The 19,327-nt window shown below is 44.8% G+C and overlaps 1 protein-coding gene and 1 non-coding gene across 2 annotated transcripts in view; both read left to right on the top strand.

Moving 5' to 3' along the window:
* The window catches only part of LOC124553355, a 705,505-nt gene that overhangs the window by 618,634 nt on the left and 67,544 nt on the right, over positions 1 to 19,327 (top strand). Inside the window, exon 3 of the mRNA XM_047127229.1 lies at positions 6,266 to 6,383. Coding sequence (XP_046983185.1) covers positions 6,266 to 6,383 — 118 coding nt within the window. The remainder of the gene's footprint in view (positions 1 to 6,265; positions 6,384 to 19,327) is intronic.
* Positions 4,186 to 4,260, top strand: Trnat-ugu. The gene has a single exon. It is a non-coding gene; the product is annotated as a tRNA-Thr (tRNA).

The raw sequence follows: 19,327 nt of genomic DNA, 5'->3' as shown, positions 1-19,327 counted from the left end.
GTTCGCCGATGACATTGTAATTCTGTCAGAGACAGTAAAGGACTTGGAAGAGCAGTTGAATGGAATGGATAGTGTCTTGAAAGGAGGATATAAGATGAACATCAACAAAAGCAAAACAAGGATAATGGAATGTAGTCTAATTAAGTCGGGTGATGCTGAGGGAATTAGATTAGGAAATGAGACACTTAAAATAGTAAAGGAGTTTTGCTATTTGGGGAGCAAAATAACTGATGATGGTCGAAGTAGAGAGGATATAAAATGTAGACTGGCAATGGCAAGGAAAGCGTTTCTGAAGAAGAGAAATTTGTTAACATCCAGTATTGATTTAAGTGTCAGGAAGTCATTTCTGAAAGTATTTGTATGGAATGTAGCCATGTATGGAAGTGAAACATGGACGATAAATAGTTTGGACAAGAAGAGAATAAAAGCTTTCGAAATGTGGTGCTACAGAAGAATGCTGAAGATTAGATGGGTAGATCACATAACTAATGAGGAAGTATTGAATAGGATTGGGGAGAAGAGAAGCTTGTGGCACAACTTGACCAGAAGAAGGGATCGGTTGGTAGGACATGTTCTGAGGCATCAAGGGATCACCAATTTAGTATTGGAGGGCAGCGTGGAGGGTAAAAATCGTAGAGGGAGACCAAGAGAAGAATACACTAAGCAGATTCAGAAGGATGTAGGTTGCAATAGGTACTGGGAGATGAAGAAGCTTGCACAGGATAGAGTAGCATGGAGAGCTGCATGAAACCAGTCTCAGGACTGAAGACCACAACAACAACAACATTTGCATGAACCTTTTTTTTCCTTTTTCGTGTAAGGACTTTGTCCCCAAGGTTTGTAAAATAATTTTTGAAATAAGCGCAGGTATTGTCACCACTAGTATCTTAGTATGTACCGACCTCAATGTGTTAGTTGTTTCTTTCTCTGTGCCTGTTTTCTCACAGACACATATTATCCCATTAAGTGCACCACGGTGGTTACTGTACACTAATCACTTTGCATCCACGTGTCCACGCTTGAACACGTGACCTGCTGCCCAGGAGAAGATAAACATTAATGGCTTGGTCTTGCCACACGTACTTGGAGACACTACCCACTTCTAGTAGCTATAATTATTAGTCTGGAAATGAAGTAAATACTGAAGTAATGTTGTTCAAAATATCTGCACTAGTACTCATTACACTGTATACACACACACACACACACATACACACACACACAGATATATATATATATATATATATATATATATATATATAAAGTGTGCGTGTGTGTGAAGACCATATTTCCACCATCAATAAAGTGCAGCCTGACGGATTCTGTAATAGTTAATGTAATTTAATGTTACGATTGTGTTTTTCTCATTCCACAATCTACCAGTAATTATATATTTATTTTTGCGTATTTATCCTATCTGATAAGGGCCATAACGTCCTCTCTTACATCAGAAATCACAATTTGACACGTACTCTACTTCTTGACATCATAGTTACCTGAGAAATAACAATTTTTATATGTCAAAAGATATTAGTATGATTTCAGTGTGTATAGCGATGTGAGTAAATACGAGGGCTGTGCACAAAGGAACAGACGTTTTGAAATACACTGAAGCGCCAGAGAAGTTGATATAGGCATGCGTATTCAAATACAGAGATATGTAAACAGGCAGAATACGGTACTGCGATCGGCATATGAGAACAAGTGCCTGGCGTAGTTGTGAGATCGGTTACTGCTGGTTCAATGACAGGTTATTAAGAATTAAGTGAGTGTGAACGTGATGTTACAGTCGGCGCACGAGCGATGGGACACATCGTCTGCGAGGCAGCGACGAAGTGGGAATTTTCCCGTACGACCGTTTCAGGAGTGTACCATGAATATCAGGAGTCCGGTAAATATCAAATCTCCGACATCGCTGCGGCCGGAAAAAGATTGTGCAAGAACGGGACCAACAACGACTAAAGAGAGTCGTTCAACGTGACAGAAGAGCAACCCTTCCGCAAATTGCTGCAGATTTCAATGCTGGGCCATCAACAAGTGTCTGCTTGCGAGTGATTCGACGAAACATCATCGATGTTGGCTTTCGGAGCCGAAGGCCCACTCGTGTACCCTTGATGACTGCATGTGAAAAAGTCTTGCGCCTCGTCTGGGCCCGTCAACACCGACATTGGACTTTTGGTGTTGCCTGGTCGTACGAGTCTCGCTTCAAATTGTATCGAGCGGATGGACGTGTACGGGTATGGAGACAACCTCATGAATCCATGGATCCTGCATTTCAGCAGCGCACTGTTCAAGCCGGTAATGGCGTGGGGCGTGTGCAATTGGAGTAATATGAGACCCCTGATACGTCTAGATACGACTCTGCCACATACGTAAGCATCACGTCCATTGTGCATTCCGACGGACTTGGACAATTGCAGCAGGACAATGCGACACCCCCACACGTCCAGAATTGTTACAGAGTGGCTGCAGGAACACTCTTCTCAGTAACTACGAGGGCAGTTCAATAAGTAATGCAACACATTTTTTTTGTGAAACAGGGGTTGTTTTATTCAGCATTGAAATACACCAGGTTATTCCCCAATCTTTTAGCTACACGACACTATTTTTCAACGTAATCTCCATTCAATGCTACGGCCTTACGCCACCTTGAAATGAGGGCCTGTATGTCTGCACGGTACCATTCCACTGGTCGATGTCGGAGCCAACGTCGTACTGCATCAGTAACTTCTTCATCATCCGCGTAGTGCCTCCCACGGATTGCGTCCTTCATTGGGCCAAACATATGGAAATCCGACGGTGCGAGATCGGTGCTGTAGGGTGCATGAGGAAGAACAGTCCACTGAAGTTTTGTGAGCTCCTCTCGGGTGCAAAGACTTGTGTGAGGTCTTGCGTTGTCATGAAGAAGGAGAAGTTCGTTCAGATTTTTGTGCCTACGAACACGCTGAAGTCGAGTCTTCAATTTCTGAGTTGATCGTTTGACCATGGGGAAGGACATCGAACAGAATAACCCCTTCAGCGTCCCAGAAGACTGTAACCATGACTTTACCGGCTGAGGGTATGGCTTTAAAGTTTTTCTTGGTAGGGGAGTGGGTGTGGCGCCACTCCATTGATTGCCGTTTTGTTTCAGGTTCGAAGTGATGAGCCCATGTTTCATCGCTTGTAACAATCTTTGACAAGAAATTGTCACCCTCAGCCACATGACGAGCAAGCAATTCCGCACAGATGGTTCTCCTTTGCTCTTTATGGTGTTCGGTTAGACAACGAGGGACCCAGCGGGAACAAACCTTTGAATATCCCAACTGGTGAACAATTGTGGCAGCACTACCAACAGAGATGTCAAGTTGAGCACTGAGTTGTTTGATGGTGATCCGTCGATCATCTCGAACGAGTGTGTTCGCACGCTCCGCCATTGCAGGAGTCACAGCTGTGCACGACCGGCCCGCACGCGGGAGATCAGACAGTCTTGCTTGACCTTGCGGCGATGATGACACACGCTTTGCCCAACGACTCACCGTGCTTTTGTCCACTGCCAGATCACCGTAGACAATCTGCAAGCGCCTATGAATATCTGAGATGCCCTGGTTTTCCGCCAAAAGAAACTCGATCACTGCCCGTTGTTTGCAACCCACATCCGTTACAGACGCCATTTTAACAGCTCCGTACAGCGCTGCCACCTGTCGGAAGTCAATGAAACTATACGAGACGAAGCGGGAATGTTTGAAAATATTCCACAAGAAATTTCCGGTTTTTTCAGCCAAAATTGGCCGAGAAAAAAAATGTGTTGCATTGCTTATTGAAGTGCCCTCGTATATATGACGGTAGTATCTGTTCCCGTGGATGAAGTGTATCAACGCTTGCTTGCAGCTAGGGTGTCTATTTAATTATCATTTCATTTTCTAGCAAAGCTGCATGGTCATCCACGGTAACTGTTCTTTCGGGAACAGATACTACTGTCATATATAGTTAAAATTATGGGTTCCCGGCCTTTGACCTTCTTGCGCGAACGCACACGCTATGCCCGAACTCGTACGGGACTTGGTAGATTAATCTGCCACGAGTAATGAGTATGATGGGCAAACATCTATTAGGCGCGCTACGAATGTAGTGTTGTGGACATGTTGGGAATGTGGGTCTCACGGGGAGCGTGCAAGGGATAAGTCCCTGCAGACGCACTATCCTCTGGCCCGCGGTGGCTCAGATGGATAGAGCGTCTGCCATGTAAGCAGGAGGTCCCGGGTTCGAGTCCCGGTCGCGGCACACATTTTCAACATGTCCCCAATGAAGTGTATCAACGCCTGCTTGCAACTAGGGTGTCTATTTAATTATCATTTCACTCTTCTCAGTTTAAACAGTTCCGTCGCCCAGCAAAGTCCCCTGCCATGAACATTATTGAGCATACCTCGGATGCCTTGCAACGTGCTGTTCAGAAGAGGTCTCCACCCCCTCGTACTGTTGCGGATTTATGTACAGCCCTGCAGGATTCGTGGTGTCAGTCCTCTCCAGCACTACTTCAGACATTAGCTGAGTCTTGTTGAGGCACTTCTGCGTCCTCGCGGGTTCCCTACACCGTATAAGGCAGGTGGACCACTTTCTTTTGCCGTTCAGTCTAATCACTATGGCAGAACCAAATTTTATTATAAACATTTTAAAGGTACATTCTTAAGCTATATTTATCCATAATCGCTATTCAAATGGGACACTTACTATACCGTGGCACAAGCTTTTCAATACCGTCTCAGTAGAAAGCTGCCGCCTGCGACTGGAACCAGTGGTTTATACCTTCACGCAGTTCGGTTTCAGTATCAAATGGTTCAAATGGCTCTGAGCACTATGGGACTTAACTTCTGAGGTCATCAGTCCCCTAGAACTTAGAACAACTAAAACCTAACTAACCTGAGGACATCACACACATCAATACCCGAGGCAGGATTCGAACCTGCGACGTAGCGGTCGCGCGGTTCCAGACTGTATAGCGCCTAGAACCGCTCGGCCACTCCGGCTGGCGCGGTTTCAGTATCGGAGCGTTGTCTAGCGAGCCATGTTGTCATTGCTGGCCGGCCGAAGTGGCCGAGCGGTTCTAGGCGCTACAGTCTGGAGCCGAGCGACCGCTACGGTCGCAGGTTCGAATCCTGCCTCGGGCATGGATGTGTGTGATCTCCTTAGGTTAGTTAGGTTTAATTAGTTCTAAGTTCTAGGCGACTGATGACCTCAGATGTTAAGTCGCATAGTGCTCAGAGCCATTTGAATCATTTCTTTGTCACTGCTGGAAGAGGTGGCAGTCGCTCGTCGCCAAATCTGGCCTGTGTGGTGGCGGATGATCGAACGCCTCCCATCCAAAATCCCGCAGCAGCTTTTGGGGTGCGGTTGGCCGCGTGCGGGCGTGTGTTGTCGTGAAAAAACAAAACTTTTGCGCTAAGTTTTCCCCAATGCTTGCTTTGTATCACCCACATTAACTTTGTCAGTGTTCGACAATACCTCTCCGTGTTAACTATTGTGCCACGTTCCAGGACATCCACGACTACTACTGCAGAGCACCAAAGCACAGTAGCCATAATCTTCCTTGCCGACAGCGTTTACACACACTTCATGAGTTCCCAGAATCAGATTTTCCATTTGCAGTGGAGTGTGCACTGATATGAAACTTCCTGTCAGATTAAAACTATGTGCCGGACCGAGACTCGAACTCGGGACCTTTGCCTCTGTGAAGTTTGGAAGGTAGGAGACGAGGTACAGCCGGAAGTAAAGCTGTGAGAACGGGGCGTGAGTCGTGCTTCGGTAGCTCAATTGGTAGAGCACTTGCCCGCGAAAGGCAAATGTCCCGAGTTCGGGTCTCGGTCCGGCACACAGTTTTGGTTCAAATGGCTCTGAGCACTATGCGACTCAACTGCTGAGGTCATCAGTCGCCTAGAACTTAGAACTAATTAAACCTTACTAACCTAAGGACAGCACACAACACCCAGGCATCACGAGGCAGAGAAAATCCCTGACCCCGTCGGGAATCGAACCCGGGAACCCGGGCGTGGGAAGCGACACAGTTTTAATCTGCCAGGAAGTTTCATATCAGCGCACACTCCGCTGCAGAGTGAAAATCTCATTCTGTAAAGGCGTGTTACGTACAGAATGTGCCTTCTAATGCTATGAACTAGTGTAGTTATTGCCGGCACCAATAGTGATAAAGCAGTAATAATGATGATAACAGTAGTAATGAGAGACATTAGTAAGACTGACAGAGAGAGTAAGGTGTGACGTTGTGTGTCCGCAGGGCCGTTCGCTGTCGCTGAGCCACATCGAGCAGGCCGGGGTGGAGCAGGAGCGGCCCGCCGCCCACGCACTCAGCAGCAGCGCGGGGCTCACGCCGGCCGCGCGCGGCGTCCAGCCAGGTCAGTAAACACTGTGCGCACTCGCTCGTTGCGCTCTGGTGCGACGCTATATTTCACACACTTCGCCGACTGCATGGTCACGTCACTGTTACTAAACTTTGAAAAGACCCACTGTATACAATTCGGAACCCATGGCCGGCGCTGTGACCGAGCGGTTCCAGCCGCTTCAGTCCGGAACCGCGCTGCCGCTACGGTCGCAGGTTCCAATCCTGCCTTAGGTTAGTTAGGTTTCAGTAGTTCTAAGTCTAGCGGAACATCAACAAAAGTAAAACAACGATAATGGAATGTAGTCGAATTAAGTCGGGTGATGGTGAGGGAATTAGATTACGAAATGAGACACTTAAAGTAGTAAAGGAGTTTTGCTATTTGGGGAGCAAAATAACTCATGATGGTCAAAGTAGAGAGGATATAAAATGTAGACTGGCAATGGCAAGGAAAGCGTTTCTGAATAAGAGAAATTTGTTAACATCGAGTATAGATTTAAGTGCCAGGAAGTCGTTTCTGAAAGTACTTGTATGGAGTGTAGCCAAGTATGCAAGTGAAACATGGACGATAAAGAGTTTGGACTAGAAGAGAATAGAAGCTTTCGAAATGTGGTGCTGCAGAAGAATGCTGAAGATTAGATGGGTAGATCAGATAAGTAATGAGGAGGTATTGAATAGAATTGGAGAGAACAGGAGTTTGTGGCTCAACTTGACCAGAAGAAGGGATCGGTTGGTAGGACATGTTCTGAGGCATCAAGGGATCACCAATTTACTATTGGAGGGCAGCGTGGAGGGTAAACATCGTAGAGGGAGACCAAACGATCAATACACTAAGCAGATTCAGAAGGATGTCGGCTGCAGTAGGTACTGGGAGATGAAGAAGCTTGCACAGGATAGAGTAGCATGGAGAGCTGCATGAAACCAGTCTCAGGACTGAACACCACAACAACACCAACAAGTCTAGGGGACTGATGACCTCACATGTTAAGTGCCAAAGCGCTTAGAGCCATTTGAACCACTTTCGGAACCGGTAACAGATTTCTTTTCAGCACGTTTATAACATACACTGAAGCGCCGAAGAAACTGGTGTAGACATGCGTATTCAAATACAGAAATGCACTACTGGCCATTAAAATTGCTACACCACGAAGATGACGTGCTACAGACGCGAAATTCAACCGACAGGAAGAAGATGCTGTGATACGGAAATGATTACCTTTTCAGAGCATTCACACAAGGTTGGCGCCGGTGGCGACACCTACAACGTGCTGACATGAAGAAGGTTTCCAGCCGATTTCTAATACACAAACAGCATTTGACCGGCGTTGCCTGGTGAAACGTTGTTGTGATGCCTCGTGTAAGGAGGAGAAATGCGCACCATCAAGTTTCCGACTATGATAAAGGTCGGATTGTAGCCCATCGCGATTGCGGTTTATCGTATCGCGACATTGCTGCTGATCCAATGACTGTGGGTTCAGGAGGGTAATACGGATCGCCGTGGTGGATCCCAACGGCCTCGTATCACTAGCAGTCGAGATGACAGGCATCTTATCCGCACGGCTGTAACGGATTGTGCAGCCACGTCTCGATCCCTGAGTCAACAGATGAGGACGTTTGCAAGATGACAACCATCTGCACGAACAGTTCGACGACGTTTGCAGCAGTACAGACCATCAGCTAGGACACCGTGGCTGCGGTTACCCTCGACGCTGCATCGCAGACAGGAGCGCCTGCGATGGTGTACTCGACGAGGAACCTGGGTGCACGAATGGCAAAACGTCATTTCGACTGAAATGTGCAGGAGCTCCATCGTGCATGAACCACATGTTGTGTCGTACCTGTAAAGGCACATGTTCTAGCAGCACAGGTAGAGTATCCCGTATGAAATCATGATAACGTGCTCCATTGGGCGTAGGTGGACGAAACTAAAATGAGCTCTAACATGGAAATTAAGCGTTTCCGGACACTTGTCCACATAACATCTTTTCTTTATTTGTGTGTGAGGAATTTTTCCTGAAAGTTTTGCCGTACCTTTTTGTAACACGCTGTATGTATGTATGTATGAGTTTGTGGGAGGGGGGGGGGGGGGGGGCGGGCGGAGTTCTATAGGTTGGTAATATCTAATAATTCCTTGAATACGCAGCTCTCTGCAATGGATCTCTGTTCTATGCCCTCAAAGAATTATTAGATAATACCAAGCTATAGAACTCCCCCCATCCCCCCACACACAGCCAGATACATACATACATACATACATACACATAAAACTAAAAATAAATATAATAATAATAATAATAAATCCTCAACCTTACTCTCTCTCCCCCTCTCTCTCACTCTTTCTTTTCACACACACACACACACACACACACACACACAAAACCTGAGAAATTCAAAAGAACTGCGACATCTTCAACTGTTCCACTGTCTGCCATCTTGTTTTCACACCTTCAACTGTTCCAATGTCCGCCATCTTGTTATTACAGCTCGTAAACAGTGACGAGTCAATACATAGAACTTGAAAATGAAGAAGATGACAAAAAAAAAAAAAGAAACTATAAGTGAAAGATAATGTAAATAGGTACACACACACACACACACAACCTTTCACATAAATTATTAATCTCAGACATAGCCATAACAGTTTAGAAATCGTAATTTTTGCATAAATGTTTTGCCAACATTAATTTGTATATAGTTGCAGGTGACAAACTGTAAAGAAAAACAGACACTATAAAAAGGTAATACAGCAGGAAAGCCACACCATGTGGTAAGAAGGTATGAATACACAATTTTATGTTCTCTTCAGAAACCTGTAATTATGATTTAGAAACGAATATTAATATGTATTTAAACAGTAAAGAACATTCCTTAAGTTTAACAGCAATAATAATAAAAAAACCACTGATGATGCTGCAACTGCAGTGAAACGTGTCTGGGAGAAAAAACAAAATTTTGTTTTGCTAAAGGCGGGTCCCACTCAAAAACATATGTTATTGTTAAAGCAAACGCAGACAAAACAGCTTCAACGTCAAGTTGATTATTGCGACAATATATTTGTTGTGCCTCTCTGCGACTCAGCATCTCCGCTATGTGGTTAGTAGCAACTTTCGTTTTCGTAATATTGTTACGTTCCATCCCGGATTTTGCATTAGTGATAATACACCCCAGTTGTAGATGGGGAATCGCACCGACATAAAGCACTTTGCCTAAGGGCAGATTGTTACTGTCCGGTGCCAGGGCGTGAGCATGTTGGAAACGGTCCAGCTCATTGGCTGTTTAAGAGCCAGCGTTGTGAACGTTTATGCAAAGTCGAAGTATGATGGAACGGTGGGTAGGCGAGAAGATGTAGCAAAACGTGGACATTAGAAGCTCGACGTCTTCGTAAAGGAAGATAAGTGGGGGCAGGTGTGACGGCAGTTTAAGGTGGTGGTGCGGGCACAGCTGTGTCAGGACACGCCAGTCAGTGCACCCTTTTGAGACTGGGGGCGCTTCAGAGCTTTGAATAGCACGACGGTGAACTCACGTTGATGTGTTGGCCACTAAGTTTGCCTGGTCTCAGTGTGATGGAATACACAGCTGGGACGCAGTCGTGTGCCAGGTTTGTGCTCGCAAAACAAAAGCCAGTAATTTACAGGAATTGTCTGCCGTGATGCGAGACTATGATTCAGCGTTTAGCATACAGCTATGATACTAACAGTATCTGAACCCAGTCGCCTACACTTCGTGATAAAAAGTATCCGGACACCTGGCTGACAATGACTTACGTGGCGCCCTCCATCGCTAATGCTGGAATTCAGTATGGTGTTGGTCCACCCTTAGTCTTGATGACAGCTTCCACTCTCACAGGCATCCGTTCAGTCAGGTGCTGGAAGGTTTGTTGGGGGAACGGCAGCCCATTCTTCACGGAGTGCTGCACTGAGGAGAGGAATCGATGTCGGTCGGTGCGGCCTGGCACGAAGTCGGCGTTCCAAAACATCCCAAAGCTGTTCTAAAGGTAGCAGACGAGGTACTGGCAGAAATAAAGCTGTGAGGACGGGGCGTGAGTCGTGCTTGGGTAGCTCAGATGGTAGAGCACTTGCCCGCGAGAGGCAAAGGTCCCGAGTTCGAGTCTCTGTCCGGCACACAGTTTTGATGTGCCAGGAAGTTTCATAAACGGAACTGACTGATGCCTCAGTGGTCATTTCAAACTGATGGTGCGTCTCCAAAATACACTACTCCCCATTAAAATTGCCACACCACCAAGATGACGTGCCAGAGACGCGAAATTTAACCGACAGAAAGAAGATGCTGTGATACGGTAATGATTAGCTTTTCAGAGCATTCACACAAGGTTGGCGCCGGTGGCGAGACATACAAAGTGCTGACATGAGGAAAGTTTCCAACTGATTTCTCATACACAAAGAGCAGTCGACCGGCGTAGCCTGGTGAAACGTTGTTGTGATGCCTCGTGTAAGGAGGAGACATGCGTACCATCACGTTTCCGACTAGGATGAAGGTCGGATTGTAGCCTATCGGGATTGCGGTTTATCGTATCGCGACATTGCTGCTCGCGACTGTTAGCAGAATATGGAATCGGTGGGTTCGGGAAGGTAATACGGAACGCCGTGCTGGATCCCAACGGCCTCTTATTACTAGCGAAACAGTACATTTCAGCAGGATAATGCACGACCGCATGTTGCAGGTCCTGTACGAGGCTTTCTGGATACAGAGAATGTTCGACTGCTGCCCTGGCCTCCAAATTTATCACCAATTGAAAACGTCTGGTCAATAGTGGCCGAGCAACTGGCTCGTCACAATACGCCAGTCACTACTCTTGATGAACTGTGGTATCGTGTTGAAGCTGCATGGGCAGCTCATCCTGTACACACCATCCGAGCTGTATCTGACTCAATGCCCAGGCGTATCAAGGCCGTTATTACGGCCAGAGGTTGTTGTTCTGGGTACCGATTTCTCAGGATCTATGCACCCAAATTGCTTGAAAATGTAATCACATGTCAGTTCTAGTATAATATATTTGTCGAATGAATACCCGTTTATCATCTGCATTTCTTCTTGGTGTAGCAATTTTAATGGCCAGTAGTGTAAAATATTCTTGGAAAATGTGGAAGCTTCTATAGTGCAAGCATGCGGTCGGTCAAGAACTAGGAGTTATTTATTGAACTAACTAAAATGTTGATTTGAGCAGTATTATGGTATGAATGTTGCAATTACGTCGATCATGTATTATTTTAGCTATGGCCGCCCCATCTATAGAGTAGTTTGTGAACTGTTTATTACAAAGACGAATTAACTCAAATCAAATCACTGAATATGCAAAACAGCTAATTAGAAAGTGTACAAAGGTTCAAATGAACCATTAAACATACTTCATAACACTTTAACACGGGTGGGCGGAACTGGGAATGAAATGACACAGTTAACTCTGTGCTTGTAACCCCGAGAGACTGTTAAATTAGCGAATACGTTAAAGACCCAGAAAAATACGTATAAGCGCCAGCTCCGTTTTCTGAGCGCACAGTGAGTTCAACTAGCTGAAGGCGTGAATTAATTCAGGAAATCAAAACTCTGACTCGAAACAAAAGACTGTACGGTCCCCTCATGATGACGTACGCAAATGCAGCTAATGCTTACCTCCGCTCTAAAAACAGTGACAGCTGGGGGTTTTACACTGATGTGAGAAAGTCATTGAATAGCAATATGCACGTATACAGACGGCGGCAGTATCACGTACGGGAGGTGCTGTGAGTGACAACTCGCAATTTTTCGCAAAAACAACTTTTATTTATGTACGTAAGTTTACAAGGTTGCTGACTGAGCAACAAAAGAACGATGCCAGTAAAAGTCTCCTAATTGAGACAAACAAAAGTTCACTTCTAATTTACCACAAAGGTTCGTGGTAACACACACACACACACACACACACACACACGAGTAAAAATCCAATTCAGAGATGAGGACGTAATCTTCAGCAGTCGAAGGCCACGAGGTCGGCATCCTGAGTGAACTGAATTTCGGGGCTGGTTCTAGCCCCTAAATAGCTGTCCCCAGCCAATCAGGTTTTGGCGTAGTGATGCTTCCTGCTGGCCGTGGCTAGAGCTCTCGATGCAGGAAGTAGTGCTCGGAATATGTTTCCTTTCTTGTATGTAAATAGCCGGTGTTGACCATGGTGCTTTTGGTACGCCTTGGGCATAGGCAACCTCGTCCTCTGTGGTGTAATATGGGTTGCCAGCCCTCAGGGGCTACCTTGGCTCCGGCACAACACAACCATTGGCGGAGCTGTCATTTGTTCTCAGGTGATTCATATCAAAGGGTTTCCGAACTAATTATGACCGGGAATTAACAGACCTTGTACAGGGAATGATAATCGGAGTTAGATGCGTGGGACATTCCATTTCGGCAATCTTTAGGGATGATGTGATGATGTTTGGTTTGTGGGGCACTCAACCACGTGGTTATTAGCGCCCGTACAAATTCCCAACCTTTGCTCAGTCCAGACTCGCCGCATTCATGAATGATGATGAAATGATGAGGACAACACAAACCCCCAGTCATCTCGAGGCAGATCAAAATCCCTGACCCCGCCGGGAATCGAACCCAGGACCCTTGCTCGGGAAGTGGACAACCTTTAGGGAGTTCAACATTTCGAGATATACAGAGTGAACAGTGTGCCAAGAATACCACATTTCAGGCATTTCACTATGGAAAACACAATCGGCAACGGACTTCACTTAACGACCGAGAGCAGCGGCGTTATCGTACTGTTGTCGGTGCTGACAGACAAGCAACAATTTGTGAAAGCACAACAGAAATCAATGTGGGACGTACGAAGAACGTATCTGTGAGGACAGTGCAGCGAAATTGCAGTTAATGGGCCATGGCAGCAGACGACTGGCGCGAGTGCCTTTGCTAAAACCACGACATCTCCTGCAGCGCCTCTTCTGGACTCGTGACCGTATCAGCTGGACCCTAGGCGAGTGGAAAACCGCGGCCTGTTCAGATGAGACCCAATTTCAGTTGGTAAGAGGTATGATAGGTTTCCATTGTGCCGCAGACCCCACGAAACCACCGACCCAAGTTGTGGTCAAGGCACTGTGCAACCTGATGGTGGCTCCATAACAGCTGTGTTTGCATGGAATGGACTGTGTGTTGGGTTATGTTCGGCTTCTTGGAGACCATTTGCAGGCATTCATCCCATCGAACACTGGAATGTGGGACATAATCGGGAGGTCGGTTCGTGCACAAAATCCTGCACCAATAACACATTTGCAGTTAAGTACGGCTGTAGAGGGAGCATGGTTCAATATTTCTGCAGGGGTCTTCCAAACACTTGTTGCATCCATGTGACGTCGAACTGCTGCACCGAGTTGAAGTAAAGGAGGTATCCCGTGAGTTTTACCACCTCAGTGTAAGTTCAGCCCTGGCACCTATGATGAGGTCTAGGATGAAGTCCTCCGTCTCTCAATTCTACGGTGGAGACGTCTGTCCCTTTGACGATCCAAGACGGAAGATCTATCTTCTGTCCTCTAAATCCAAAATCTTGCTGGTTCTGCCGGTGCTGGATTCCCCATAGCCAGTCGCTGCCCACCTTTCAAGTTCTGACCAATGAAAAATTTATAACAACAGGAACAATCGCCCTTCTGTAAAAAGAATCTGCTATGATTACACATTTCTCTCTTCGAGTGGGGCGGAAGCACAAGTTGTCTTCCACTATGAGAGTTTTTTCATGATTTGGGCAATGATAGTGGCTGCACGAAGGTACTTGTGAGTAATGCTACTTCCTCGAACGAGAAATGAAAATCCAAAATTAGCTCCAAAATTCCCAAAGATTTCCCCAAAACAAGTTCCAAATTCCATGAAAAATGAACAAACAAACAAATTTTCAGTTAACACTATTATTTGGATATTAAACAGTAATTGAATCACGTATCTAATACTTAGTAATTTATTAACATACGAAAGAAGGAAAGTAAAATCAAACTCAAAATTCAAATCATAGTAAATCGCAAAATGATTATAATTAAAATTCGCAAAGTAGAACCAACGTTTCCAGAATGAGATTTTCAATCTGCAGCAGAGTGTGCGGATATGAAACTTCCTGTCAGATTAAAACTGTGTGCCGGACCGAGACTCGAACTCGTGACCTTTGCCTTTCGCCGGCAAGTGCTCTACCATTTGAGCTACCGAAGCACGACTCACGCCCCGTCCTCACAGCTTTACTTCCGCCAGTACCTCGTCTCCTACCTTCCAAACTTTACAGAAGCTCTCCTGCGAACCTTGCAGAACTAGCAATTAGAACCAACGTTCCCAAAGAATACTCCATGTGAGTACTCTTTGAGATTCGTGAGTAATGGCTAAGGATAATTCACTACGTTACGAGAGTTAGCGGAAGTAGGTCATACTTCTGAATGCTCGTATATAGAGGCTCAATTAGATTGTTTTTTCAGAATTGATTATTGCGATCTTCTATGACGGAGTGAGACGATAGTTTGACTTCAAATATTACGTTATTTAGAATTCAGATAGAGGACTTGCATATATTAGACAGAAGTGAATTTTGATTAGATAACCTGAAGTTAACACTATTTAGGAAGTGAACACAGATAGACAATTCCATTCGTAATAACTAATGGACTATGGAACTTGGCGATAGTTACGAAGCATATAATTTATAATTCCCCTCCAACACCTGGGAAAGCTTCTTCCTCACGGCTCTGTTAGGAAGTGACTAATATTGTGTAATAAACCAGCATATCGTGTCAATCCACGCATTTATCATTCAAGTTTTACATTATTATTTATAGAGATAACGTGCTGCTGTATTATTTGACAGAAGCGCTCGGCGCTTATATAGAAACTCCTTGACGTTAGGAATTAATAATACTGTTGCGACTGATTATAGCCGGCCAGAGTCGGCGAGCGGTTCTAGGCGCTACAGTCCGGAACCGCGCGACCGCTACGGTCGCTGGTTCGAATCTTGCCTCGGGAATGGTTGTGTGTGATGCTCTTAGGTTAGTTAGGTTTAAGTAGTTCTAAGTCTAGGCGACTGATGACCTTAGACGTTCAGTCCCATAGTGCTCAGAGCCATTTGAACCATTTGAACTGATTATAGATTTGAGATTACAACCAGTCTATAGGGAATTTGGTGTCGCTGGAACTAATTTGAACTTATCATAAATATTTAAATAGCGACTGATAAACCATCGATTGTAAACGATTTAATTACGACATTTGGTGGAGTAAATATCTCGCACAAGTCGGGAGTTCAGATCATCAATGTTCTGTTTGTAACGTCGATACCGATACGTAAGAAATAACAATGTGATTGCTCTACCGCTGAGTGTTAGCCAAGACCGAAGATCTGAAAGGACGTTACACCTGCTATGAAAATAATTTTGGTGAACTAATCCAGGGGCTCCCTTCCAAAATCAGTTACTGCTGGCCTCCTTTGAGTCCAACAGATTCTTCTCGATCTGAGTACCTTGTGTTTTCCCATCCCCTTGCAGATCTGTCTTTTTTAAGAAAGCATTCTACAGGGTGCGTCAAAAAATTGTATACACACTTTGAAGCGTGATAGAAAATTTATTTCCCCTTCTACAGTGTTAAATTTCTGGAAATGGAAAGCTTAAAGTCCAGTTGGAAAAATAAATGTACTTTGCAAATGTGATTAATGTTGAAACTGGTGGCCTTCAGCATCAATACATTTCTAAGTACGAGTCGCCACTGATTCCGTACATCGTACCAAAGTGTCCAAAGAGATTTCTGCGCACACCGCCTGAATCTCATTCCAAAGTGTGCCCAGGTTACGTGGTTTACGTTTGTACACCTCATCTTTTACTGTGCCCCATAAGAAGAAATCCAGCGGCGTGAGGTCTGGAGAGCGTGCATGAAACTCGATTGGTCCCCTGCGTCCTATCCACTGGCCTGGCACATTGTGATCCAGGTATGCTCGTACGTCCCTATGAAAGTGCGGCGGGGTGCCATCTTGTTGGAAATAAAACTCATCATTACCGTATAATGCACGAATGGCAGGGAATATGGAGTTAGCAAGCATTGTGAGGTACGATTCTCCAGTAACTGTACCTTCAAAGTGGAAAGGCCCAATGAGGCCCCTTGCAGACAAACCACACCACACATTTACACCAGGCGAATTCACAGCCTTTTCAACTGTAATGTGAGGATTATCTTCAGCCCAGTACACACAAATGTGCCTATTGACAGTTCCACTGAGTTTGAATTGGGCTTCATCCGACCAAATTATGCTACCCATAAATCTCAGTTCACGTCTCACCATCTCCTGAACCCACTCACAAATTTCTAACCTTCGATCTGGATCATCGTCACTTAGCTGTTGCACCAGCCTCGGAATGTACACACGGAACTTGCCTTCCTTCTGAATGCGTACCACACTACTATAGTTCAATTCTTTTATCTTGGCGGCTCGCGCATGCCCGCCCAGACACGGGAGATTGCTGCGTTGCCAGTTGCACACGACGCACGCGCCAATAGAAGCAGCGCCATAGTACAGTATAGTTCGCAAGCTTACGTGTAGGGGGGAGCGCGCAGTTCGTGAAGTAAAGCCACCACGGCCGCATTAACCCTTTCGCTGCTACAAAGACGTGCTCCCCGCATTCCGCGCTGCGGGCGATTTTGTCACTGCACTGCTCGCCTGTGCAGACACATCGTGTTCCCACTGCTTTGACACACTTTATCCTTCGATTCCACAAAAACTATTTCGCTCAAAAATTAGATTTTTACCTATCTTCTTGACTGATACCTTCCCCCATAAATGAGTTAATTTTGTTTCGATGTTCAACGCAGTTATTATGCAGCATTAAATATAGTAAACCTTTGCACGAAATTTTGAAGAGTTTGCGGAGGTAAAAGTCCATAGAGTATACTTTCCGTATGGTCGATTTTAGTTGCCACAATGTTGAGAATGAAATGTGGACAAGATAACTATATATTTCATTTAATTTAAGTACCATATAAGTGTCGTGTGTAATATTGAGAAATATTCCACTTTTCGCGACTGTAACAAAAGTTTTACTTACACTGGGGACGTTTGGCTTTATTTTAAAGCACTTCAATCAATCAAAAGGAAGTAGAGAAAATACATTAAACTAAACTGTGGACTTACAAAAACATTAGGACTTGAATATACCGTCTGTCAGTGAAGTGCTTAGAGCTATGTCAAATATAATTTTTGTGTGTGGCACACACAAACAGCATTTATTTGCTAAAACACTGATGAGCCAACACAAAGTTGAGTATTGTGCTACCGCAGCACAAAACTACGAAAGGTGACTTGGCAATGGAGGACACAAAATACATGATGCTTCAAAAGAGAGAAACGCGTCTGGTCTAAGTAAGTCGCTTATTACAGTTGCAGAAGAGGAATATATTTCAGTACTTTTGGTAAAACTGCGACTGTGGAACAAAAACAAGAAAGAGAACATGAGTACCATTGTGTATGTGCCATACCTGTCATTGACTGAAGTGCTTTAAAATAAAGCCAAACGCGCCGTGTGTATATAAAACTTTTATTACAGTCGCGAAAGACGGAATATTTCTCAATATTACATACGACACCTATGTGGTACTTAAATTAAATGAGATATTCTTATACAGTAAATATTATATGAAATTTAGGTATCTTGTCCACATTTCATTCTCAACATTGTGGCAATTAAAATCGACCATACGGAAAGTATACGCTATGGACTTTTACCTCCGCAAACTCTTCAAAATTTCGTGCAATGGTTTACTACATTTAATGCTGCACATCAAAACAAAATTAAGTCATTTATGGGGGCGGGGGAGGTATCAGGCAAGAAGACATGTAAAAATCAAATTTTTTAGCCAAATAGTTTTTGTGAAATCGAATGATAAGTGTGTCAAAGCAGTGGGAACACCAACCGTGTGTCTGCACAGGCGAGAAGTGCAGTGATGACAAAATCGCGCACAGCGCGGAATGCGGGGAGCACGTGTCTGCAGCAGCGAAAGGGTTAATGAAGAGGCAAAGCACTAGAAATTTCATTCAAACGAATAAAATTCGAGAAGTAAGGCACTCCAATATTGTTTTTAAATAAAGAAAATATTAAGCACTGCATAAGGTTTGAACTCATAACCTTTCACTTGGCAGCCCGTTCCGCTAGCTCAGCTCCTCAAACAGTGTAACTCCATAAGGACTCTAACATCACACGCAACTACTTATAAACACTGTTGGTATGACTGAATTACTTACGCTTCGTCGAAGTACAATAGGAAATAAACAATTACCGCTGTTCTTTATTACGAAAAAGCAGTTCGTGAGATTGAAAGAAACACCTTTCCTTGCTATCGCCTGAATTAGGAGTCTTATTGCTTGTTTGGTTTAATTAATTAATAGAATATGAAGCAACTGGTACAAAGAAGGGTTTTTCCAAACTTTCTATAAAAGAACGTCTGCTATCAAGACATTGTTTTTGTTCTATTACTTTATTTATGACTGAACGTTTCTAAAACTGAAGACACTCGTCCGTGCTCTGCACTGCAGTCGAGCTCTGGCAACGTCGTTCTCTGTTCATTGGCTGACTGTGTTTTGTGACGTCAGATGCGCAGAACTAACCTAAACTCGGCCACCAAGATATATGACGCGCACTTTAGCACTTACATTACTCTCACGTGCCGCTTGCCTTGAAGATTTTTGAGGCGAACGCTGAAACAGTTCCGAGACCGCAGTTGTGGAATCGTCACTTGTAGCCGTACGAGGTCGCCCTCATCGACCTTTATGCACATCACACGCTGTTCCACGAATTTCGAATTCGTCTCGTAGACGTGTAATTGTTAACCTTGAAGGTGGTTCTGTACCATACTCACTTCTCCACTGTCTTCGAACCGTAGCTACATTCTCAAACTTCCAGTACCACTTAATTACGTGCTTCCGCTCTTCAAAGCTCAAACGCACGTCCGCCATGTTGC

The sequence above is a fragment of the Schistocerca americana genome, chromosome 11 (assembly GCF_021461395.2).
Source record: "Schistocerca americana isolate TAMUIC-IGC-003095 chromosome 11, iqSchAmer2.1, whole genome shotgun sequence".
NCBI classification, from domain to species: Eukaryota; Metazoa; Arthropoda; class Insecta; order Orthoptera; family Acrididae; genus Schistocerca; species Schistocerca americana.
Note: the sequence above shows the minus strand (reverse complement) of the source record. Positions and strands in the feature narration are given on the sequence as shown.